This window comes from Lepidochelys kempii, chromosome 8 (assembly GCF_965140265.1).
Source record: "Lepidochelys kempii isolate rLepKem1 chromosome 8, rLepKem1.hap2, whole genome shotgun sequence".
Taxonomy (NCBI): Eukaryota; Metazoa; Chordata; order Testudines; family Cheloniidae; genus Lepidochelys; species Lepidochelys kempii.
In genome coordinates, this window is record NC_133263.1 from 16040689 (window position 1) to 16067642 (window position 26954).

General features: G+C 42.8%; 1 protein-coding gene across 1 annotated transcript in view; it reads left to right on the forward strand.

The window, feature by feature from the left end:
* Positions 1-2295: 2295 nt before the first annotated feature.
* Positions 2296-26954, forward strand: part of NDFIP1 (Nedd4 family interacting protein 1) — a 33841-nt gene continuing 9182 nt past the window's right edge. Inside the window, exons 1-5 of the mRNA XM_073355697.1 lie at positions 2296-2615; positions 18026-18113; positions 21874-22004; positions 23147-23234; positions 24832-24956. Coding sequence (XP_073211798.1) covers positions 2571-2615; positions 18026-18113; positions 21874-22004; positions 23147-23234; positions 24832-24956 — 477 coding nt within the window. The 5' untranslated portion in view covers positions 2296-2570. The remainder of the gene's footprint in view (positions 2616-18025; positions 18114-21873; positions 22005-23146; positions 23235-24831; positions 24957-26954) is intronic.

Consider the following 26954-nt stretch of genomic DNA (forward strand, 5'->3'; position numbering starts at 1 on the left):
TTCCCTTGGTGAATCCATGCTGGCTGTTCCTGATCACTTTCCTCTCATGCAAGTGCTTCAGGATTGGTTCTTTGAGGACCTGCTCCATGATTTTTCCAGGGACTGAGGTGAGGCTGACTGGCCTGTAGTTCCCAGGATCCTCCTTCTTCCCTTTTTTAAAGATTGGCACTACATTAGCCTTTTTCCAGTCATCCGGGACTTCCCCGGTTCGCCACGAGTTTTCAAAGATAATGGCCAATGGCTCTGCAATCACAGCCGCCAATTCCTTCAGCACTCTCGGATGCAACTCGTCCGGCCCCATGGACTTGTGCACGTCCAGCTTTTCTAAATAGTCCCTAACCACCTCTATCTCCACAGAGGGCTGGCCATCTCTTCCCCATTTTGTGATGCCCAGCGCAGCAGTCTGGGAGCTGACCTTGTTAGTGAAAACAGAGGCAAAAAAAGCATTGAGTACATTAGCTTTTTCCACATCCTCTGTCACTAGGTTGCCTCCCTCATTCAGTAAGGGGCCCACACTTTCCTTGGCTTTCTTCTTGTTGCCAACATACCTGAAGAAACCCTTCTTGTTACTCTTAACATCTCTGGCTAGCTGCAGCTCCAGGTGTGATTTGGCCCTCCTGATATCATTCCTACATGCCCGAGCAATATTTTTATACTCTTCCTTGGTCATATGTCCAACCTTCCACTTCTTGTAAGCTTCTTTTTTATGTTTAAGATCCGCTAGGATTTCACCATTAAGCCAAGCTGGTTGCCTGCCATATTTACTATTCTTTCGACTCATCGGGATGGTTTGTCCCTGTAACCTCAACAGGGATTCCTTGAAATACAGCCAGCTCTCCTGGACTCCTTTCCCCTTTAAGTTAGTCCCCCAGGGGATCCTGACCATCTGTTCCCTGAGGGAGTCGAAGTCTGCTTTCCTGAAGTCCAGGGTCCGTATCCTGCTGCTTACCTTTCTTCCCTGCGTCAGGATCCTGAACTCAACCAACTCATGGTCACTGCCTCCCAGATTCCCATCCACTTTTGCTTCCCCCACTAATTCTACCCGGTTTGTGAGCAGCAGGTCAAGAAAAGCGCCCCCCCCCTAGTTGGCTCCTCTAGCACTTGCGCCAGGAAATTGTCCCCTACGCTTTCCAAAAACTTCCTGGATTGTCTATGCACCGCTGTATTGCTCTCCCAGCAGATATCAGGAAAATTAAAGTCACCCATGAGAATCAGGGCGTGCGATCTAGTAGCTTCCGTGAGCTGCCGGAAGAAAGCCTCATCCACCTCATCCCCCTGGTCCGGTGGTCTATAGCAGACTCCCACCACTACATCACTCTTGTTGCACACACTTCTAAACTTAATCCAGAGACACTCAGGTTTTTCTGCAGTTTCGTACCGGAGCTCTGAGCAGTCATACTGCTCCCTTACATACAGTGCTACTCCCCCACCTTTTCTGCCCTGCCTGTCCTTTCTGAACAGTTTATAACCATCCATGCTTAGCAGCATGTCGGATTCAGCAGTTGTATTACTTAACAACAAATGATGCCTGTTTGGAGGGTAGGGCTGGACCAGACTGTGACAAGGACAGCTCCTAAACAAATATTTTGCCAATACTAATGATTAAACTATTGATATTATTATTGTTGTTCCATGTAGCTGCCCCTATTGGAATTGAGTTTTTATTGTGGTAATTTCTGTACAACAATATGAAAAGATATGGTCCTTTTCTCCAGGCAGCTGTAGTGTATGGTAATGAGTAGGGTGACCAAACAGCAAGTGTGAAAAATGGGGACAGGAGTGGGGGGTAATAGGTGCCTATATAAGACAAAGCCCCAAATATTCGGACTGTCCCTTTAAAATCGGGACATCTGGTCGCCGTATTAATGAGTTCTGGTTAATCAGGACAGCATCAGCCTAAAGATGATTTAATAGGGATTAATTTAGCTACTCCCAATTCGTTAACTGGTGGTCAGTCAGCTGTTAAAAAAATGGGAAATGCTAAGGCTTGGAATGGGTTTGTAGGATCCGGCCCTAGGATGGATCTAGTATGACATGACATGACACCAGGGTGTCAGACAGCACAAGGCACCAATTTCAGAAGGCTCCACACTGCCGGCCCTTAGGAAAGTGCTTGGCTCCTGCAGAAGGTGGGAAACTGGGAATGCCCCTTCGTTCCCCTTTGTACCGATTAACCGCAATCAGTATCGAGCTGACTCGTGGCTGAGGGCAGGTGTGAGGGATGGCCCCCGGGCTCAGGAGTGAGCCAGGAGAGGCGCCAGGGCCGGGCCAGCGAGGGAGGAGGGAGGGAGTGTGACAGCAGCGGGGGGAAGGGAAGCGGTGGGAGCTGAGCAGGCTGCAGCCGGGGACCCGGCAGCGCTGCGCTTGCGATCCTCCGCTTCCAGCCGCAGCAGGGGCAGGCAGCGCCCACTCAGTGTGGGAGGCCGGCGGGGAGGGGGGGGGGAGGTCTGAGCGGAGCCGCGCCGCCTCCGGAGCCGCCCCGACTCGTCTTTGGGCCCTCCGACCCCAGCCAGCCCCGCGGGGCCTCCGCCCGGTCTCTTCTCTCCGCCTGACACTCCCTCTCCAGCGCCATGGCGGCGGCGGCCGCCGAGCCCAGCAGTGGCCGCTACCAGCAGGTGAGGCCCGGCAGGGCGGGTACGCGAGCGCCGCGGCTTTCTAGGCCGCACGGCTGGGCTGATGGGGCTCCGGGGAGAGCCGATTCCCCCGCCCCGGCCGAGGTAGGGAGCGGCCGCGGTGGGGACGTGGGACCCGGTGTGGGGCGGGGAGCAGAGCCCCTCCTCCGCGGGGGGTGAGGGGGTGACCCCCACAGCCAGCCAGGCCCGCCCCGCCTCCCCAGGGCTCTGCCGGGCACCCCAAGCCCTGGGCCAGCGCGAATCTGCCGCCCCTGCCGTGGGCGTGGGGCCGCGAGCACCCAGGGCGACACACGGCTCCCCGGGCCGCTCCTCCTGCCCCTGGCAGCTCCCTGCCACTTGCAGCCTGGGCCGCCGGTGGGTGGAGGGGCCCGGGAGACCCGCCCTAGAGCCTGGGCTCGGGAGACCATCCAAGGAAAACTACGGTGTGGATTGTAAACCCCCCTTCAAAAAGCCAATGCCTGTCCCTTGGCTAAGAGCCCATGGCACGCCTACAATTACAGGTTGGGGGAACAACTGGACATCAGCCTCCGGGAACAGAAGTCCTGGCCATAATGCAGCCCAGCCAAGCGGGCATGAAAATCTGCACAAAATCAGCTAGGCCACGCTCAGCAGTGTGATCACAAGATACACTGTGGGGGCTTCACTGCGCCTGGGGGCATTGCATGCACACACAGTACTGCCTGGGGGAGTGTACAAGGGGAATGGGGGTGGGTGGGTGTCTGATGTGTCTTAGTATAGCAGAATCCTGTCTTAGCATCAGTATCATTTAATGGGAGGAATTTGCCCGGTGCTGATAATAGCGTTCAATCAGGAGTAAACTAAACCGAAGATGTAACATTTATTTGGGTGTTTTGGACTTTTCACTGTAGCTGACGGGTTAAAGCACCTTCTCCATAATAGGTCTTTTGGATAGAAGAGTTCTAAACTAAAACCCCTAATTTTGGGAATTCAGATGTATGTTGTTGAGATAATATAATGTATGTGACATATAAACTTATCCAAGCACAGAGGGTCAGAATAAGGTTTTGCATGCCATTTGAGCTCTGCCTGGGAAGATGGGCATGAGTCGAGCAGCCACACAGTGCTTGGTGCCTGTTCTGTGATGGATCGAATGGAAGTTCTCTGTAGACTGGTATGAAATTGGCCATTGGCTGCAGACGGGGGGAGACGTGGGCGCAACAATGGATGGATCTGCACTTAAAGTGATCTTGCTAGTCTTGATGTTCAGCTAATTTTCTTTCTTTCTTAGTTGTCTGTGTGTAGTTCCATGTTGCAGCTACTGCATTTAATGATCTCCCAATCCCAGTTCTCAGGGCCTTAATTGTCTATGTGTAATTCCACGTTGCAAGCTACTGCATTTAATGATCTCCCACTCGTCAGGGCTGCTATCTTATTCCGATATTTCCTAAAAACTACTTTCTTCTTCAATGTCCGTAAGCAGAGTTAATCTTTTTTAAATTTCTGTTTTTCCCTCTTCTAGATTTCCTTTTACATCTGGGCAGAAACTTTCCTTATCTGAGCATATTGTTTGTGATACACAAATAATTATTATTAACAATAAAGAAGCTGAAGTGGAGCCCCACAGTCTGCCCACATATTGGGAAGCTGAATTCCATCCCCTCACTCCACATGATTCAGGCTTTCTGTGGCAAGGCAATGTATATGGCTTGGACCATGTGTCTAGCAAAATATTTGAAGACACATAACTCTAAACGAGACAGACAAAGGCCTCAGTCCTGCAACTGACAGTACGAGTGGACCCTCACATCCACACATTCTAACATGTAGAGTTGGGGCCTTAATTACTTTAAACAAAGGAGAATAATTGTGATCAGTATAAAAGCATTACAAAAAATCTTTTGATTCTGTATATCAGTGGTCCCCAACCTTTCTGTTGCTATAACATATTCATGTTTCCAGAAGAGTGTGGCATTTCCGCGGCTGGTTGTCTGGCAGCCGGGCTCCCTTGTCAGTCCGCGGGCGCACATACATACCACTGATGTACATAGTTTCTGTTAGTTTCAGTTTTGGTTTCACACAGTATTTATCTTCTCTTCCTGTCTATGCAGTGCAGACCCAGGGTCTGCCTGAGCTTGCTAGAAGGTTTCCTTTTGATAATTTTTTAAATTTTGTTTTGTTGTTTTAAGGGCCTATCTGAAATAGTCTCCAAAATAAAGGTTTCTCATGTGTGCGGGTATTGAAAATTACCAAACCCGAAATTAAATTAATGGTTTTACTGTCAGTAAAACATTTCTAATTAAAATAATGCTTTATTTTGAATTTAAACATTCTCCTGCATTTGTAATTCAAATATTGCATCATTGTGCTAGTGCATCAGAACTAGGAAAGTAAACTGTCTGGTCTTAATTGTTCTAGCTAAGTGAAGTGCAGAAAGTAAACCAACAGTACGGGCAGTGAAAAGCCTATTAGATTTTTTGAGGAAAGAATGAATTTATATGAAATATTTACTATCTACTACTTATTATAGTGTCACTACCATGACAATGTAATAAGCTGTAGATACTAAACCAAAGCATCACTTTCTCTTTTCAGAGTGCTTTAAACTTTCAAAATGATTTCCCATTAGGATTACATTTTTCATGATTATTCTCAACTCCGTAGTTAGAGTTTTTTATGTATGTCTAAAAGCTAGATAAAGCTCTATTTAGTCTTTTAATATATATAATATATATTTTTAGATTTTAAGTGTTTTCACCATTAAGAAAGTTTTCAGTCTTTTTTTTGGTCTCAGATATTTAAAAAGGCTTAACTCCCTCCACCCCAAACTTCTTACGCTAATATTTTCACTTCTGTAGCACTTTCTATCTCAGGATCCCAAAGTATTTAAACATTAGTCTGTATGTCGCCTCTGAGAGTCAGAAGCCGGGTCTACACTTAAAATTCAGATCAGCGTAGGTGCGAGGCTCAGGGATGTGAAGAAGCACCATAGTGCAGACAGTTCTAGGCTGATGGAAGAATCAGGGAGGTGGATTACACACAGCAATTGAAAAACCCCCTTCTGTCACTGTAGGAAGTGTCTACATAGCTGTGCCGTTGTAGCACCCGTAGTGTAGACATAGCCAGAGTCTGGCCCATTCTACACAAAGAAGTCAGGTCGACCTAGCTACTTCGCTCAGAGGTGTGAAAAATCCACACCCTTGAGAGACATAGTTAAGCCAACCTAGCCCCTGATTTAGATAGCTAGGTCCACAGAAGAATTCTTCCATCAACTTAGCTACCGTCTCCCAGGGAAGTGGCTTCACTCCAGAAATTGGAGAACCTGACATCGCTGTAATTCAGAGGTGGGCAAACTACGGCCTGCAGGCCACATCCAGCCCGCAGGACCGTCCAGCCCAGCCCTTGAGCTCCTGGCCGGGGACGCTAGCCCCCAGCTCCTCCCCTGCTGTCCCACTCCCCCGCAGCCACGCCGCCGTGCATGCAGCACGGCTTGCACCCACCCACCTCCCAGGCTTTCCAATAAGCCAGTCCTGCCACTCTGAGTGGCATGGTAAGGGGACAGGGAGTGGGGGCATTAGACAAGGGGCAGGAGGTCCCAGGGGCAATGAGGGGACAGGGAGCAGTTGGATGGGGCGGAGGTTCTGGGGATGGGGAGCGGGGCGGGTTGGATAGGCATGGGAGTCCCAGGGGGCCTGTCAGGGGTCGGGGGTGTGTATAGGGGTTGGGGCAGTCAGGGGACGGGGGGGGGTTGGATGGGTCAGGGGTTCTGGGGGGCAGGTGGTCAGGGGATGGGGAACGGGGGGGTTAGATAGGCATGGGAGTCCTGGGGGGCCTCTCGGGGGCTGGGGGGGGGATAGGGGTTAGGGCAGTTAGGGGACAGGGAGTGGGGGAGGGGGGTTGGATGGGGGGGTCCCGGGAGGGGGCAGTCAGGGAATAAGGAGCAGGGTGGGTTGGATGGGTCGGGGGTTCTGAGGGGGGCGGGAAGTGGGAGGGGGCAGATAGGGGCGGGGGCCAGGCTGTTTGGGGAAGCACAGCCTTCCCTACTCGGCCCTCCATACAGTTTTGCAACCCTGATGTGGCCCTTGGGCCAAAAAGTTTGCCCACCCCTGGTGTCGTGGGTGTCTACACGGAAGTGCTGTAGTGGCTCAGTATGTAGTGCTGCCTCTGTGCTGGTGCAGTGTTTCTAGTGAAGCCATAGTCTGTGTTACAGAAGGATTCAAATTCTGGTCTTGGGTCCTGAGCCCATACGGGTATATGGGGAGGAAGCATGCTGCTCCCTAGAAGGAGAATATTGTATTACTCTTTAGTTACCGCTCTGACTGATAAGAATGACATTATACTGTTCTCTGTAAAGAAATCAAAGCTGTCATTTTGCCAGGTCCTGCTAACCTCTTAACCATGCACATAACAGGGTTGTTGTTACTATGGTGCTGTAGTATTCCTGGTATTTTACAGATTAGAAAGATAGTCACTGCTCCAAAAAGAGCATCAGAAAATGGAAGGTACCATGAAAAGGCTGTCGCAATACAGAATCTTTGAGAGTAAATGTAATTGGAGTTCAGGACCCTAAGGGACATGCAAGAAAGAGGGGGAAAAAGCTTAGTTCCTCCGTTCTTCTTTTCTTCTCTTAAAAAAATATGTTGTTATTGGATTGATTGGTATGCTGTAGTCTGTCTTGCTCCAAAAGCGTATGCTATGAAAATAAAGATGCATAGCTGACATTTAGCTGTAGAAAGGATGAGGAGAATCATTTTCTAACACTAAAGATGTCAAACTTAAATCAATTTTATTCCATATTGCTATGTATTGTAATGACAACAGTGAATCAGAATCAGTCACTTGTGACTATGACATGAAATATAGCCCTGAGTTAATAACCACAGTGGATATATTTAATTTCAGGAACTGGTCAACTGACAAACTGTGCTCCCAGAAAGCAACCCATAGAACAGGCTCATACCTCAAAATCACACACTTAATTTTTTAAACTACAGGATTATGAAAGGGTAGAGGAGGGTGGAAATCCTGCTTTTAACATTTTTCTTAATTTTAATTTGTCAGTGGGTTTCAGATTGTATAATAGCAATGGTGAATTACTGGCTGGTCCATGGCAAGTCCATAAGGGGTTTAGATGTATTATCCTGGACAGTATGGTAATTTAAGCCCCACTCCTGCAAACACTTAGGCATGTGCTGAATTTTATGCACCTAAACAACCCCATTGAGTCATGGGACGACTCACATGTGTAAAATGTTTTTAAGAGAGTGTTTCTTCCAAAAACAGGAAGTTATTTTCAGTTATTGTTTCAGAAAAAATGGGTTTGTCTAGATATCCTAAAGACAACAGGAACGAATGGTAAAATTCAGTGTAAGAAAAAAAAATAAAAATCTATCCTCTTTCCCAGTACTGATCCTCTACTGAGAACTGTGTGCAGGCCCCTGTATCCGCCAGGAGCCCTGTCTCGGTGCACGATTGGAGGCCAAGTCACTTCACCAATAAGAGAAACCTAAAAATCGTGTTTGATTTTGATTTAAAAAAAAAGCTAATCTTTAGGCATTTTTAAGCATTGTGATTGGCTCAAATATGAGATGATACTGATAAAAAATAGTATATGCTTGTGCTGTCAAAGTGATGCAACAATTCATCTAATCATGTATATTCTGCTTTATATGGTTATTGTTTTTTCACTAGGCTCAGAATCTGCTGTATTTCTTCAATAGATTTAAGTCATATATGGTGAGATCCTCAACCCCACTCCATCTCCTTTATGTTAGAGAAAAGGGGCTGGAGCAGCTTACAGGAGCTGGCCAGGGTAACTGCGGAAGACAGCTTCAGGCGGTCTTTCAGGGACCCCCCTCATAAGATGTGGCATAGGGGACATGCCAGAGGAGGGCTGAAGTGGGAGGGATGTGTTGGGAATGAGCCCATAGCACACAGTGCTGTGGAAATTTTCGGTAGCACTGTGTCCCATAGGGGAGCCCCATGAAGCTGCCATAATTTAGACAGGCTTCTAGGGCTGTCTTAAGTTATGCTGAGGGCCTCTCCAGCCTCTGGAGTGGCTCAGGGTGAGGTTATGTCTACACTGCAAAAACCCTGTGGCACTGAATCTCAGAGCCCTGGTCAATTGACTCAGGTTTCAGCTGCAGGGCTAAAAATTGCAGTGTAGATGCTCAAGCTGGAGTCTGGGCTCTGAGGCCCACCTCCCCTATGGTTTCAGAGCCTGCACTCCAGCCCAAGCCTGAATGACTGTGCTGCAATTTTTAGCCCAGGGGTGCGCCCCAGGTCTTTTATTGCAGTGTAGCTGTACCTAATCTGGGAAGATCCAGCAGTCTTTAGAAATTGTAACTAAATATAAAGGTTATCAGTAGCAACTCCGTAGTTAAGGTTATATTCAGTTTTCTAGTTGAAGTGAGGTTTTAATTGCTAAGGCATGAAAACAAATGCAAAGGACATGTTTATTTTATGCTTTATTGTGTGGGCACGGTTAGATTTATTATGTCCACAACTATTCATTTCCTTGTTATTTAACTCTTGCAGTTAGTGGATGTGATCGGTAAATCTACTTTTGTCATTTAGGTGAAGTTTTGATGGCATGAAATTTCCAAGGGGCCTGGGTGCTTTTTATTTCTTCCTCACTCTTGTTAGCTCAGTTGAGTTAGATAGAGGGGAGTGAAGAGGCCTGTCATGTGCCTTACCATGCAGGGTGGCGCCTTGAATGATCCAGCTAGCATGAGTAACAATATTGGCTTCAGTACGGGGAGTAGAAGTCCAGCACGGACCCTAGGTATGTACTTGGCTCGCCTGCGCTGCACTGTCTTCATAGTTATTGTTACCTGTGCTTGCTGGATTCAAGCTTGCTTAGGTGGTTGACTCGTGCACGGCTTTTTCTGTATGTATGTACCCGAAGGTCGGAGGGCTTGTCTACATTTGAAAGTTGTTTCGGATTAAGGTAGGGTGCGAATTTCAAGTGCAGTAGCTATTCCTGAGCAGCTCCATGGGTGGACACGCTTTATTCCAGAATAAGAGTACCTTGTTCCTGTTTTGCTTAACCTATGAACAAGGCACTCATTCTGGAACAAAGCAAAACAGGACCAAGGCACTCTTATTCTGGAATAAGTGTGTCCACTTACGGAGTTAAGAACGCTCCATGTGTAGACAAACACCTAGCCTGTGTCTTAATGAGTGTTAAGATGGCTTTTCAGTTGCATTAAATTAACTCAGTTGAGCAAACAGTGTTGAAGAAAACACCCATTTTGTCCTTTGAGACAAGGCCACAGATGATTCTATGTTATCCGTGTGGGTGGAGCCTTACAGAGGTTCACTTACATGTATCAAATTGCAGGATCAGGGCTGTGGTGCTTGATCCTGTTCTCATTTAAGTGAATGGCAAAAAACTTCCTGTTACATTAATGTGAGTAGCTTTGGGCCACAACTCTCATTAAAATCAATGGACATAAAATTGGGCACAAAATTATCTACAATAAAAAACAGTTAATCACTTTGCTTAATTACAACTTTTTCTCTTTGCATGAATTTTCAGGGAGATTTAGAAAGTTTGGAGATTTTGAGCTGGGAGGACCCAAAGCAACGTCACACACAAGTCAACATTTCAAATGTTAAATAACTAACTCAAATTCAGAAATGTTTCTTTTTTCTCCTTCATAGATTGCAAAAATAGTTTCCTTTGCCTTTAAAGTAAATATGGCAGTTTTAGGTCATATCCCATTTCAAGTCAAAGATTTATAGGGGAACAAAAATAGGGCTTTATAATGGAAATTACTTGTAACATTTATATAGGGAGGCTATTGGCTCTCTGTACTAGTCTCTAATTTGTCAGCAATACATACGTTGAAAGTGTTTTCTTGTGTTTTGTTTATACTTGGCTTTCACAGCTTCTGTGATTTTCACTGTGGTGAAAGGCTGTAACTTTTGGTATTGATTCTTATGCAGTCTGTGACTTCAGTGTTTTCCTTTTAGAAATCTCAAAGAACTCTTTACACTACCATAGAAACAGCATGAGATGTGAGATTAGATGAAAGTTATCTGCAGTTAGAGCTTCTTGTATGTTGTCACTTTGGGACTGTTCAGCAATTCTGCTTGAGCACACCAGAAGTTGTCAGCAATGTATTTCAGTAACTGAAATACATATTCAGTGTAGATTCTGCCCAGTAACACGGGTGTTGCTAGGTACTTATCAGAGTTTCCTTTGAATGTGTATATACAGTTGTGAACTAGTGGCAATGGTAATTTTTCTAGTCTGTGAATCCTTTTTATTAAAAGGTTTCTTAGTGATTTAACCCTCCAAAAAATGATTGATTAAATTTTAATGGAACAAACAGAATCATAGAAAGAAAAGGAGTACTTGTGGCACCTTAGAGACTAACCAATTTATTTGAGCATAAGCTTTCGTGAGCTACAGCTCACTTCATTGGATGCATAAAACGAAAGCTTATGCTCAGATAAATTGGTTAGTCTCTAAGGTGCCACAAGTACTTCTTTTCTTTTTGTGACTACAGACTAACACATTCTTCTGAAAAGAATCATAGAAGACCACTGATAACAACTAAATTATTGGATAAATGCTAAAGCAGTCATCTTTGTTGCATGTTTTAAATGATATTTAAATGATATTGGATTTTTTAAAGGTTGGAAACTTTATATTAAGGAACTTTAAAAACAAGAATGTTTGAGTTCGAAAAAATAATTAAACTTCTTTGTCATCTTTTTGCTAAAGCTTCAATCCTCCAAACACTTATGCTCACACCTAACTTCACTACCATGAGTAGTCAGTCCCTGTCACAGTAGTAAAGTTAAGCATGTGCATAAGTGTTTGTGGGATTGTGGCCCAAGACTGCAGAGCTCATCTGTTCTTTCCAGGCACAGAGGTCTAATTAATGTTTAGCAGTACTGAAACAGGTATTGGCTTAATATCTACAAGATGTCAAATTAAAATCAAATGTAATTTAAAATTCACTCATTAAAAATGGTGGATGAATTAATTTGATCGTGAACTTGTTAAAATGGACACAATCAAGGCATATTTTATAACTTCTCTTTTGTTTCGAAATACCTCTTGGAAGCTAGAAACTGTTTCCTTATTTTTTGCCTCCCACCCCCAAATCTTGTCGTAGGGATGATCTTGAGTGCTTGATTTGGCCTGACCAATCTTGAGACCATTAGTTTGATTTTTTTTTTTTTTTTTTTTTTTTTTCAGGAACACTTGGGCATGGAGTTTTATTTAGAGCTTGTTTTGCTGCACACTGCCGTATTGTCAGGGCAGTAATATCAGAGACTGATCTGCATTAGTTCATTTCTGCTGGTAATAAATCACAGTTTTGTAGAATGATTTATACAAGAAAAAAATCAAAAGCTTTCTTGGAGGCTATTCTGTTTGATTACAGTTTGCTTTGTGACTGTGGACATTCTACTCAGACATTTCCGCACCTGTTCCATTCTGTAGGATTGCACTTGGAAAAGTTAAGAAAAGCATGGAGAATGGATTTCATTTTGTCTTTTTCCATTCCATTTGCAATAATCTTCTAATTTAATTTAGTTTTTCTTAGATTCAGTTTTGGATGCCCGAGTTATCACATGCTGATGTTCTTCTAAAGCATCTTGTTTTCTGACTGTGGCTTTTTAAGAGTTAGAACTTGGTAGGAAATCTGATTACTTTTGAAAAAATTACAAAAGCTATCTTGTAGTGCTGTTGAGTAGTATGTCAACTGCAGATTTTACTCCTGATTCTCTATACAACACATTATCTAAATATGCTATTCAGTACCCAGGGTATGGATTTTTAAACACTTGTTTGGAATTGGTGTGTGAGATCTGTGGGTAACTTAGACATGGAGTTTAATCAAAAGACATTTTAGAAATGATACTATATCTGAAGCCCATGTAACAGTATGTTTTGAAAGATTGCTAAAATAAAAATATTTTAGTTATTAAATGAAAACTCTGCACTTCAGTAGAAAAATATTCAGCCAAAGTTCTCAAAGCATTTTACAAAGGTTAAAGTTCATACCAGTACTGTGAAATATGTAAATATTGTTATACACCTCTTACACAAGGAGAAACTGAGGCACAGAGGGTGAGTGCCTTGCCCATGGCCTACAGTGAGCTCATGGCTTCATTGGGAATGGAATATTCCAGGACCTCATCACATACTGTAGCCACAGCACATGTTACTGCTCCAATATCTAAGTAATTGAGGGGAAAATACTTAGCTGAATGTTTTTTTTAAAACTAATGCTCTGTCTACTAACATTTTAATTCAACTTTTTTTTTCTTTAAAACCCAACAAAAAAGAATGTTCTTAAAGTAAAAGACTTCAGTGAATCAAAGGGAAAGTAACTCTTGGCCTAGATCAGTGAATGAAAAAGCCCCCTTCTGACTTAACTCAAATTGTGCTTACATCAGAATTCTCCTGTTGTGAGCAGTTTTTTAGTAGCCTGAAGGGGGAAAATATCTCTTGAAAGAGCGGATAATAAAGCATTTTTAATTGTGTGTACTAGGTCCCTGCATCATCTTACATGGAAAATGCAAGACTAGTGCTGTCATGGCAATGTTGGGCCACTTGAGGCCTGATGATTCATTCTTCCTGCCACATGAACTCTTATTGTTTTGTTAATGAGCACTTAGTTGAATTTAAGATGCCTGGAAACATTAAAAAGGCTGCAAGGCATCTCTGTGTACCATGTTCATTAGAAGGAAAATCTGTTTCATATAATTATTTAGAATGTTGCAGGCCTTGGAATCTTCTAAACTCTTCTTAATTGTAAGAATATTTTTCTACCCCCTTACGTCACTTGTGCATTTTCTTCTTTATCATATCTTGTAATATTATGTCTGTCATAAATATAAAGGGAAGGGTAACCACCTTTCTGTATACAGTGCTATAAAATCCCTCCTGGCCAGAGGCAAAACCCTTTCACCTGTAAAGGGTTAAGAAGCTACGGTAACTTCACTGGCACCTGACCCAAAATGACCAATGAGGGGACAAGATGCTTTCAAATCTGCAGAGGGGTGGGGGGAACAAAAGGTTCCGTCTGTCTGTGTGATGCTTTTGCCGGGAACAGATCAGAAATGCAAGCTTTCCAACTCCTGTCTAGCTAGAAAATGCGTTAGATTTTCTTTTGTTAAATGGCTGGTAAAATAAGCTGTGTTGGAGGGAATGTATATTCCTGTTTTTGTCTTTTTGTAACTTAAGGTTTTGCCTAGAGGGATTCTCTGTTTTGAATCTGATTACCCTGTAAGGTATTTACCATCCTGATTTTACAGAGGTGATTCTTTTATCTTTTCTTTCATTAAAATTCTTCTTTTAAGAACCTGATTGATTTTTCATTGTTCTTAAGATCCAAGAGTTTGGGTCTGTGTTCACCTGTACCAATTGGTGAGGATTATTATCAAGCCTTCCCCAAGAAAGGGGGTGTAGGGCTTCGGGGGATATTTTGGGGGAAGATGTATCTAAGTGGTCTCTTTCCCTTTTCTTTGTTTAACACGCTTGGTGGTGGCAGCATACTGTTCAAGGACAAGGCAAAGTTTGTACCTTGGGGAAGTTTTTAACTGAAGCTTGTAAGAATAAGCTTGGGGGTCTTTCATGCAGGTCCCCACTTCTGTACCCTAGAGTTCAGAGTGGGGAAGGAACCTTGACAATGTCATTTAGCCAGCACTTTCACTTTCCTTCCCCTTGGGATTACATCTCTCAAGTCTCTAATTTCCCCCCACCCTCCTTCTTTTTACTTATAAACATTAGAGAGGCTTAGCTGGACACTTCCTTCCACTGTTAAGATAGCGGGTGATGCTACTCAGAGAGTAATAACAGAACATCTAGTGTGCCAGACCCTTACCTCATTCGCTGTTAATGTCATGAATTTTTATGCAAGCTTATTTCTCAGCAGACTACACAGCTGCAGTTTTCTTAGGTAGCATTTTAGGTTTTCATTTTCAAGTGTAACTTTCAGGGATTAAAATTGGGCCAATGCTTCATAGAAGGGGAAGACAGAAGAGTCATTGGGCCTGAACCTTTGCATGTTACAGGATTGTTCCCTAGATTACTTGATGTGTTTTCTCCAACCTGTTCTTCAATATCGCAGTGATAACTCAGATGCCTTCTTTCAGAATACAATTGTTCTTCAAATTGAGAATATTTTTCCCTAATGACCAAACTACCTGCATCATTCCTTGTCCCCAGATTACTTCACCTTGTCCTACCTACTTGGCATTTGGACTAATAATATAGTGTTTAATGAGCTGGGCATGGCCATAAAGTTAGTACCTTTTATCAAAAAGCTTTTTTTAGGTTATATGTTTAAGCTTAGATTGGGGGAGGGGAGGAGTATGGTGTAATAGTTAGAGCAGGAGACTGTTCTGGGTTCTGTTTTATTAATTTATTTATTTTTACTCTGACAGTGCCTTACTTGGTGACTTTGGGCAAGTTCCTTTTCTCTGCTTGTTTGTTTTCCCATCTGTTAAATGTAAAACCTATTATTGGTCGTAGTTCGTAGCAGCAGTAGTATTGTGGAAGTGCTTAGGGGCTGTAGTTGGGGATCACAGCCCCCTTCTGCTACGTACTAGACAAATTCATAACAAAAAGATGGTCCCTGCCCTGAAGATCTTGCAATCTAACACACATTCTACGCTAGAAAAGATGTGCTAGTTTAGTTATAGCTATACTGGCAACCCCCCCTACTGTATAAAGTGCTCTTTTGCTGCTACACCTGTGTCTACACTAAGACTTTTGCTGGTATACAAAATGTTATTAACATTCACACTTCTGACATTTCTATACAGGCAAAAGTTTTAAGCATAGATCTGGCCTTACTAAACTGGGTTTGTACCTTGTACCTATGTTACAAGAGGGTAGAGAGGCTTTATTAATTAGTGTCAGGCTGTCACAGTTACACACACACCCTTGCAAATACCCAGTGTGTACTTGCAGACCGGATATTTGTGAGTGCACATGCCAAGTTAGGTGACATATCACTGATTATAAAATGGATTGGAAATAAGGTTGTATTGTAACAGTAGCACTTGCTGCTATCATGTTAATCTGCTTATGCTGTGGGAGGCTAACAGAATTGCAGCAATCAGGAAAGGTACCTGTGCTCTTACCCACCTGCCTTTATTGCCTTAGTATATCCTGTGGAGGAATAGGGTTACTTACCAGCAGTGTACTTACTGCCTGCCTGCAGTGGAAGAATAGTGAGAAGTTGAGACGTTTTGTGGGTTCAGATTCTTCTGGGAGGAGTGTTTTAAATTTTATATTTTCTAATTCTTCCCTCTTGTGGCCAGGAACAGTTGGGGGTGGGAGAGATGTTCTTTACTCTTAATAAAGGTCAGATTTTGGACCTTGACTAATTCCCCACTTTAGGGAAGTGATTCAACCTCATGTCAGACCAGGAGTTCTCCACCTGAAAGGGCTGGTCTACACTACCGCGATAAATCGACCTAAGTTACACTACTTCAGTTAGTTTAGATCGATTTACCACAGTGTCTACATCACTCTGTGTTGACGGGGGACGGTTTCCTGCTGACTTACCTTACTCTTCTCAGGGAGCTGGAGTACCGGAGTTGATGGGAGAGTGTTCTCCCATCGACTTAATGCGTCTTCACTAGACCTGCTAGATCGACACCACTGCATTGATTGCAGCAGTTGCTGATCTAGTAAATGTAGACATGGTCAAAGTTGCTACCAGTGTGCCCATATTGGTATATGAGTGGTATCCTAGCTAGAAGGGGAGGGTGACCTCAGTAGATGTGGAGGGGATCCTCGTATGGAAAAGGGAGACTTGTTATGGAAAGGTTGAAAGCCACTGTGTCAGAATAATGGCAATTTTTGGAGGCTTGTCGAGTTAGTAATTCATCTCCAGAATGAAGATTTGAGGAATTTAGGGAGACTTTATATTGTACCTAATTAACTATTTGCATGCACAATTACCTGTTGTGTATGCAATCATGATCATTTTACAGCTGAATTAGGCATGCGATTGTCCATTTAACTTTTTTTTTAAATCTGATCCCCAAATATTTTCTAGCAAACTTCTAGGGCCTGATTTTCAAGTAACTTAGACACAAATGTTTGCAATGCACACATACATTACTTGAATATGTGGTCCTTAAAGTTTTTGAGGTTGACTTTCAGAAGCAGTATGGATGCACTTTGACCCTTAGCTGTTGACTGTATGTACAGCAAAAAATACATACTGAACACAAGACACAGACCAAGCTCATGTAAAACAAGACCTTCAAGGACTTCATATATGTGCAAATAAAACAGAAACCTGACCATAAAAATAATAGAGCTGTTACTTCTGCAGGCTGAAGAGGAAGAGAGAGAGAATTTTGTTTTTAAATACTTGGGAGGCAGTCAGATACTATAATGAAAAGAGGTCATGAGTGTCTCAGTAGAGAACAGGAAGAAAAATGTCTCGACTTCAAGGATATTAGCATTATTATGCATGAAAGGAAGATATTAATAAAGGAATTGCCATTTGCAGTGTTACTGTCATTTAATTATGATTTTAAAAAAAAATCTCTTCAGATGTAGGAAAGTGGTTCAGTCCCAAGAAATCTTTCTAAATCCGAGAGTCTGTTTGTTATGCAAGTGTGTGTGTGTGTTGTTGATTCAGTGATGTGCAATAGAAAGAATGAAGTAGCTAGATGATAGCTGATACACTCTTCTTTGGACATGCCTAATCCAGTATTGCCAGCTTTTATGATCAAAGAATGTTTTCAAACCGTACATAATACAAGCCACATACTGTATATACGAAAAGCTGTATGCCTGTTTATGTGTGTGTATATATTAATCCAAAACAGAGTGTACAGTTACAAATCTCACCCCTGGATCCCTCTTATCCACAGCATGACTGACTGATAAACAGTTTATTTTGCATAACTCAGCTGAGCACCAATTTTCTTAGCAAAGCCACAGATGGTAATGGAGATTTTGACTGAATGTCTCCTACCATTTCCTCTTCTTATGAAAACAAATGCAACTTGGTCTTCTCACAATTAGTATGACCCGATAGCTTTTAAATTAGTGCTGAGGAAGTAGAAAGGTACAACAATAAATACACATGGATGCTCTGTAGCAATCTGGAACCTGAAATGTAGAAATATAACTTAGCACACAGACTTATCACAACTGGCACATTGATTAAAATCTACCAATGGGATTACTTTGGCTACCTCTGGGGTGAAATGTGACAAGTGTTTAACAGTGCACTGCATTTCTGTACAACCGTTTAAGATAAGAAGAGACTGCCAAATGCACCTGAAAGTGCAGGGGTAATTTAGGTAGCCAGAATGTAGCTAACCCATTTGGATTTTGACCAGGACACCATGATTGTGTAATTATCTGTGTTATGAGGGAGTCCGATTTATTTGTCTGTTTTCTTCAGCCCTATTAAAACGTAAATGATTCTGTTCAGTTGCAGAATGAGGAGGAGCCTGGAGAGACTGAACACACTGTGAACGATGCCCCTCCACCTTACAGCAGCATTTCTGGGGAGAATGCAGGTAAACTGAGCAGCAAGGAAATAAACGTTTTTTCTCTTGGTTTTCTTTCCCATACCTTCAGTTGTTTCTTTTTCTATAATAAAAAGAAAAAAATTTTCTTTTTCTGCTGTCTGACACTGCAGCAGCTATTAAGACTGGGAAGGATGGGACCTGATCCAAAGAGACTGTGGATATTTGTGGTTTGAAAGAAAACATGCCTTGGTGGCAATCAGCTGATGTCATCTCCATAAAATGGTGCTTAGGTTACTTTCTACAGAGCTCTTAGCATACAGAAGAAGGTGAAAATGGTAGTGCAGTGAGGATTTATGGTCTCTAATGATCTGGTATTTGAGTAATATCTTGCTTCTTCCAGTGATCTTTAATAGTATCTTTACTGGTGTCTGTTACTTTACTGTCCTTTTTCAGGGCTTCTTTCTTGGTCATGATGCTGAATTTTTGTCTTGTAAAGTATATACAAATGCTTTTATGATACTGTAGATTAATAATGCTTGAATGCATTACAGTGTTTTAAATACCCGTCATCTGCAACTATAGAAAAGAAAGTAGCTGAAAAAGTAGCTGAAAGTAGCTGAAAGCTTGGAAAAGAAAGTAGCTGAAAGCTTGGAAGAGAGCTCAGCTCAGATATAACATGGCAATCTTCTTACTCTCTGCTAATTAGAGCAGAACTCCAGTAGAAATAGACCTGTTAAGAGGCTACGTTTATATTTTTTTTCAGTAACTTATCCTGTATGTGTTCTGTGGCATCAGAAAAGTTAGAAAAAATGCCTTTGTTCAGACCCGTTTGATAAAAAAGTTGCCCCCAAAACATGAACCTTGCACTTTTGTTCTAACAAATTCAAGCTTTTGGTGCCTGCTTCAGGGAGTAGTTTCCACAGCCAGCGATTTGCCTCTGAGAATGCCCTTCCCCCAGTCTTTGAGTTCACATCTTGGGACTTGGTCTGCTGTCACACCTGGGTATAGGTGTAAAGGCAGTCTCTAAGGTAGCCAAGTCCCAAACCAGGAAGACCGAGAGTGGACATACCTTTTCAAGTACATAAAAGGTTGTTATAAGGAGGAGGGAGAAAAATTGTTCTCCTTAACTGCTGAGGATAGGACAAGAAGCAATGGGCTTAAATTGCAGCAGGGGTGGTTTAGGTTGGACATTAGGAAAAACTTCTGAACTGTCAGGGGGGGTTAAGCACTGGAATAAATTGCCTAGGGAGGTTGTGAAATCTCCATCATTGGAGTTTTTAAAGAGCAGGTTAAACAAACACCAGTCAGGGATGGTCTAGATAATACTTAGTCCTGCCATGAGTGCAGGGGACTGGATTAGGTGACCTCTTGAGGTCTCTTTCAGTCCTGTGATTCTATGATTTACAACTTTCTACACTGTAATCAGCACCTTCAGTTGGCACCTGGAAATAGGTGTGTATGCAACACAGATGTAATGTGCATGCACCAAAACTACATATTCTGCACTGCGTGAAGGTTTGGAGTGGCATTCATTATATCATTTTCATTTTAGAGATAATTATGATCATGGACATGATCATTTCTTGGTAAAAAGTGGAATGGAGACTGGTTAACCCTTCCAAGGAGAGTGCCCCTGAGGAAGCTATCTTTTCTGCATGATCATACCTGTGTTAAAAGCCAATAATACTTTTCAGAGGAACTGTCACATTCATGCCAGTCATAATCTAGATCCTGATTTCCCCCACCCACATTTTCTTAATAAAATGTCAAAATCACATTTGAGAATCAGACACATCAGATGCAATAAAGGCAGCATATGGAAACCAAGTGGGGAGGGAGAAAAGGAGAAGATTAAAGATAGTACTGGAAAGAAATGATAGCCCCATCATTGTGGTAACCTCCCCTCCCTGTCCCAATTTATACTGCTCAGAGGAGTAAATAGACATTCAAAAAATAGCTAAGGGTAATTAACCAGTAAAGTTGTCATTTGCAAATAAAAAAACTCTGAAAACTTAGACATAAACCCAAATGGAATTTAGTGTACAGCCTTATCACAATCCATTCCAAATGTGGCACTTTTTGGATAAAATCTGAGTTTTAGACCTGCCATGATTTTTTAATACAAAAATTCAGCTATCTTCATTAGAGGTCTGCCGTTCATACAGCCTGTAGGACAATCTGGGATAATGGGTGCCTTTCAGTCTGCCTTCTTGGGCAGAAACTCTTTACTTTGAAGAGAGAAACATCCAGGGTCACTGACCTTGCAAACTGGCTACCAGCCAGTCTTCTGGCCCAGATCCTCAAAAGGTATTTGGGCTCCTAATTTCCATTAAAATCACTGTCCACTAGGAGCCTAAATACCTCTGAAGATCTTTGCCTCCCTGGGTAGAGGGTTTTGAATTCTATTCTTTCTTGCTACTGGATGGGGTCTGCGTGAGCCTTGGCCTTGTTGGATCACACAATATGGTCTGGGGTGCCCATGTTACCATGTGCAAAAGGCACAGCATAGTTTTATCATATGGTTCTCTGCATAATGGAGAAAATAGGTGTGTAAAGTATACACACACAACCCTAGAAACATACAATTTTTTTTTATATCTCCACAGGGAATCTGTAAAACATGCTGCTATCAGGGCTCTACATGTAAATGATAGCAGGCTCTTCCCCTGCAAATTCTAATTCGTCAACAGGTCTGAGAGCCTGATGTTCAAAACCAGTACGTTTGACTTTGTCCCACTCCCCTTCTCTTTCCCCTGAAAGGAAACTGGGATATTTTTCAGACAAACTGGCCACCTTTGGGCGAAGACCTTATGGCAGGGGTGGCCAACCTGTGGCTCCTGAGCCGCATGTGGCTCTTCAGAGGTTAATATCCAGCTCCTTACCTAGGCACTGATTCTGGGGCTGGAGCTATAGATGCTAACTTTCCAATGTGCTGGGGGGTGCTCAGTGCTCAACCCCCTGCTCTGCCCCAAGCCCTGTTCCCACTCCGCCCCTTGCCCTGAGCATGCCATGCCCTCTCTCCTCTGCCCTCTCTCCCATAACCACCTGCGCACATGAAACAGTTGATTGCGGGGAGGGGGGAAGTAGGCGCTGATTGGTGGGGGCTGCCAGCAGACGGGAGGTGCTGGGGGCTGGTGAGTGGATGGGGGTCTGCTGACGTATTACTGTGGCTCTTTGGCAATATAGATTGGTAAATTCTGGCTCCTTCTCAGGCTCAGGTTGGCCACCCCTGCCTTATGGGGATTCTTCTTTGACTCATCAGAATCATTTGAAATTTGAAAATATATCTTTCTGTCTCTTACTGAAATCAAGGGAGGCACAGCATGGTTCCTGTCTCTGTTGCTTTAGATGGGGAGGGTGCCTTTGTGCACCCTCTATAAAGTGGTCTTGTTCATACTCTGTATCTGCTGTGGAGCTCCTATGTTTCAGTCCTTAAAAAGCTCAGGAACCTCTGTATATCGTATCATAGCGTGCATATGTTTCTAACAAGGTTTCAACTTTCCTTGCTTTTCCTTGTCTAGGTCAAGATGACTGTCATACTAATTTATTTAGGGTGAATTCCCTTCCCCTTCTGAAGTCTGTTAGTATCCTGCTGTAGGTCTCAAATTTGCTTTAATGTTTTCTCTATTACGGCATAATAGTTCAATACATGTGAGTTTAAATTACAGTCTTTCACCAAAGAATACATGGTAATTTTAAAATCATGATCTTCTTCATACTTTGTTTTCTTTGCTGGTTGTAGAGCTGCTTATTCCAGGTGTCAGAGGCATATTATATCCTATAATTCATGTAAACTCTCTCTTTGCAGAATATTTTGACTACAAAGATGAGTCTGGGTTTCCCAGGCCCCCTTCTTATAATGTGGCCACAACACTGCCTAGTTATGATGAAGCGGAGCGAAGTAAGGCTGAAGCTACCATTCCCTTGGTTCCTGGAAGAGTAAGTTCACTTTGTGTGCTGAATGTCCCTAAAGGTCCATTCGTAGAATTTATACAGCTGAATTAACCTAAATACTTTGTTAATCAAAATCTTGATTTATTTTTTCTCATTGGGGGGTTTTCTCAGTGTACTACAATATTTTTTTGAAAAACATTTTGTCTGGTCCACTGGCATCATGTAAGGCATGTCAATAGCACTAGTGCATGCAGTACTGATTAATTTGGCAGGCTGATACAGGCTACATGTGTAGCCTTACTGTTTTATCTTACAACTTACTAATTTGTACTTCCGAAGTACCTCCCATCAGAAGATCTCTCAGCACCCAATTTTCGAGTGAGTTCCTGTCATTCAGGCTCAGGTGTCTTCATTGTTATGAAATGGGAGTTGGTAAAGCTTCAGAGGTCAGGGCTCATTTCATACCTTTGTCAGATAGACCATATCCTACCCAGTGATCAAATAAGAACAAAACTTGAAAAGTAGGTGGTCATATTTTGATTTCTTTCCTACCTTGTTAGGTAACTTGGCTTTCCTTATCACACCTACCACTTTTTGAACTGGCTCTTCTGGTCTGTGAATAATAAAATCCGTTGTCTCTGACAGGCGAGATTTTCCTTCTCTTCCTCCGTTGCGGTCTGCCCTCCTCCCTCGTGCTCCTTGATCACAGCAAACATTTGGTAGTAGTGCTACCAGCATCTGCTGTCTAATGCTAGTAGCTCTTCTCCCATAAGAGCCTGAGTCCCACTGAGACTGCATATGATGTTGTCCCAATGAGGGAAAATGTTAGAGAAAGACAAGGAGGTAAATTGTATGGTCGGTATTGGGAGTATCCTTATTTTCTTTTTTCTAAGGGGGGGGGGGGGGGGCTACCTAAAACAGGGAATCTCACCTGACAAGTCAGTATTTCATGTCTTATATAATCTTTAGCAATTGTTCAGGTACAAAGGGAGATGCAGAAATGTTGTTGTCCTTAAGGAGGGAATGAAAAGATATTCTGTACCCTTGCAATGTGAGCTTTGTGATCTCTGCAAGTTGATAGCCCTTTCCTGTAAGATCTTGTGTAAGCTCATAACCTCAGGCTTGCTGTATGACTTTGATTGCATTAAACCTGACCTCCCTCCATTCCCTTCTCTCTCCACTTTTAGGAGGATGACTTTGTGGCACGGGATGATTTTGATGATACTGACCAGCTGAGGATAGGAAACGATGGCATCTTCATGCTAACATTCTTCAGTAAGTACCCAATAGAACCTTGAGCTTTTCCTCAGTCCAGACAAGAATAAGTTAACCTCTTAATGTACGTTGTGTATAGCTGGAAAAACTAGATATGCCAGTGTGACATTCTGGGAAAGGAAGAATTTCTCTTCCTCCTCTAGAAATGATTGACTAGTCAGGCAGGTGTCAAACTCTCCAAGTTAGTCATGGGTTTCATTACAAACCCCATCCCCTTCTTTTTCTTTTCTTTTTTTTTTTCCACTAAAGTGTATCCCCCAATATCTGTTTCTGTTTCTCCCTATAAACCTCATTAATAACATGTTGTGAAGAGCTGTTCACCTCCACAAGGCAGTGACTAGACTGTGGAGATGCACCTCTTCGTTCACTAAACCAATTCTTGCCTTATATATATCCCATCATGCAAACCAAAATTTCTAGCTGTAGGGTAATAGCAGTAGAAACTCCTACAAAACATCAGTGCCACTCTGTGATGTACCACTAGAGGGTGCTAAAGTATGGTGAATGTTCTCTCGTCCTCCCTCCTCTTTCCCTCCTGCCCCAAAAAGGAGGGTGCATAAAGGGAACTGATGATCAGGAGTTCCAAGGCTGTTCATTCACGTAGTATGCTGCTGACCATGCCATTGAGAGATCCTAAAACATCTCTGCTCTTTATGAAAACTAGTTATTTATTTGGTTCAGTCAAACTTCTGGGACTATGTTCTCTTGGTTGGGGGCGGCAAACCCATACTCTGAACTCTTAAAAATTGAGTTAGTTGGTAATGGATGAACATTAAAAGTGAAGTAGCTCTCAGTATTTTAGGAAAGGGCTAGTGTCTCAGCATTTATTTCCAGTGCTTTCATGCTCTTCACATACATAGTGTAACTAAATTGTCATGAGTCATTCTCGTAGTCTGAGTTAAAAGGGGATGCAGGCTTTCGTGGCTCAGAACGCACAGAGGATCAGATATTAAATCTAAGTTTGTCTGCTGTTCATAAAGATTTGGGGGGAAACCCTGATTGAAGCCAACAGGAAAAGATAAACACTCATTTCACTTGCAACAACTTGTGTGAAGTTTTAAATTACCTCCAAACAAGAGTGGACAGGCAAAAGTCAGTATGTGGAAGTGGGGCTATTCCAATGACCAACATACATGTGACTGCGATGAAACACAAACAATAGAATATCTGTTATTCTGCTGGCTCCTGGAGGAACATGTACTATGAAAGATCTTGGCAGGGCTACACATGTGCCCAACACTGGAAAAACCTGTGATCTGTGGTGGAAGGACACGAGAAGAAGACAGCCTAAAAATATGAGGAGGCATTTAATAGATGCATAGATACCAAGGCCAGAGAGGACCACTGTGAGCAGCTAGTCTGAGCTCCTCTATAGCACATGCCATACAACTTCCCCAAAATAATTCCTAGAACAGATCTTTTAGAAAAACATCCAGTATTGATTTAAAAATTGTCAGTGGTTGAGAATCCAATTGTAAATTGTTCCAATAGTTTGTTTAATCGCACTGTTAAATTTTTACACCTTATCTCCAGTCTGAATTTGTCTAGCTTCAGGTTCCAGCCATTTTGACCTATTGCTTTCCCTTTGCTTTCTCAGTGGCTTTCCTCTTCAACTGGATTGGATTTTTCTTGTCCTTCTGTCTGACCACTTCAGCTGCAGGACGATATGGGGCCATTTCGGGGTTTGGTCTGTCTCTCATTAAGTGGATCCTGATTGTCAGGGTAAGTTAGTGCAAAAAAAAAAAAAAGGGGGGGGGGGGGAGAGCCCAGACAATCATAAAGCCTCTGTGTATTTGCTACATTACTTAATAAGTGGCTCCTCTCAGTTCATAATTAAATAGCTTTTTTGCCTGGCAAAACTTACACCCGCAAAAACCTGAGTTACTGGGCTTTGTACTGTGCACTAAGCAGGGGTTTTTGGAAGGGGAAGAATCCTGTCCTTTCCCACCCCACGAGTAGGGGTACAGTGCATCTGTGGCTAGGGGCAGGGCCCCAACCCACATGCGTAGCTGCTGCCACTCCACACGCACTGTTGGCACCACTCAGTCTGACATTTCAGCTTCCACAAAGACCTCTGCTCTCTGACTTGTTCAGTGCGGTGTGGAGCTGACCTCCTCAGCATACAGGGGATATAAGGCCTCTCTGCATGGCTGCTCCCCTCAGGCAACCCACAGTAGGGCTAAATGGAAGGCATAGAGGGCTTTGTGCGGACTCTTCTTGCCAAGAGTGAAATTTGCCCTAAATCCTTCAGCAGTTCTTTTTTGAAGATTGGCCTGTTTGTTTCCCTGACCATCACAAAAGTTCCTTGGGGACTGTTTTGATTCAGGTGTAATTTTTAAATGACCCTTTCTGCTTGCTTTATTCTCATCTGACACAGCTGAGGCACATCTAGGAGTGTGCTTTGGGACTGGGGTCTGTGACAGATTGAACAGAGCTGGTAACATGACACTGCTCTGGTATGGTGTAATGGTCCTTGTTGTTGTAACAAATAAGAATAATGTGCCAGAGGAGCGCTGTATTTTTTATAAGTGTCTCTTTCTTATTAGGTAAAGCAGCTTGTGTAATATATAGGTGTCCGTTAAGCAATATTTGTTTAAAAGAGATACCACCTACCCCAGATGTTTTATTCTTGAAGTAAAAAAAAAATCCTCTTTGTGAAAATAAAGCCGGTGAAGAAAGCAAAGGCTTTTAACGGGGAAAGGAATGAAAAATTATAAATCTATATCTTTGTGAAAATGTCAAACCAATTTCTGTCCAAGCAAACATGTTGTGTGTGCAGCCTGTGACTAGAAGAATTGCAGGCAGATGTGCAAGGGAAACCAATAAAAAAAATTGGCTCTGAAGACCAAAAGCAAAGGGATTCAGAGTTAAGGTCATCACTTAATCCTTTTGTGCCAGGACTCAGATCCTGCAAATATGACATCTAGTGAGATAACTGTCTCCATTGTACAGTGCTTAGGTACTACAGGCGTCTCATACAGAAGACCTAAGTGCCATTTCCTGAGATAAGAAATGAAGTGAGAGAGACTGGCAGCCTTAACTGTGAATTTGATTTCAACCTTAGTATCTAGTTTTTCTAACTTATCCGTCTTCTGATTTAAACTTAAAAAAAAAACGAAAAATCAAGTTAATAATCTACCACTGACAACATAATGAAATTTGATTCTATAATTATATCAGCACCAAGGTCACTTTTCATTTAATAGGAAGCAGTTTTCCCAGTAACAGATTTTCAAGTCCGAGAATTTCTCATACCCACAAGAGCTTAACTTCAGCTTCACTGCTGTTTTGTTACATCATCCAACCTTGAACTGTAGTTAGCAGGGGTTACTACTGCAAGCCTGGCCTTTCGCTTCCAAAATTGGCAGAGGCTGTTAGGCAGCAGGGGGGTGAGGGAGAATGGGAAGAGCTGTCATTCAGCAGTGTCTCCCTACTAGCTGATCTCAGGAGAAGTATTGGTGAGTGTTGAACAGTCTCTTGTATATGTCTCCTTGGTCACAGTGGAGCAGTTTGGGGTTTGTGAGGAACAGCTATACATGACCCCGTTCCCTCAGATCAGTGTACACCTCTTACTTTTTAGCAATTAGGATTTGTAACTTGTGCTTATCTCACAGTAAGGCTATGTCTGTGCTTATGGCAGTATGTCGAGTACACATACCACATGCTTCCCGAGCACAGGTATAAATTTAGCAGTGTAGACGGTGAGGCACTGCTTAGGCA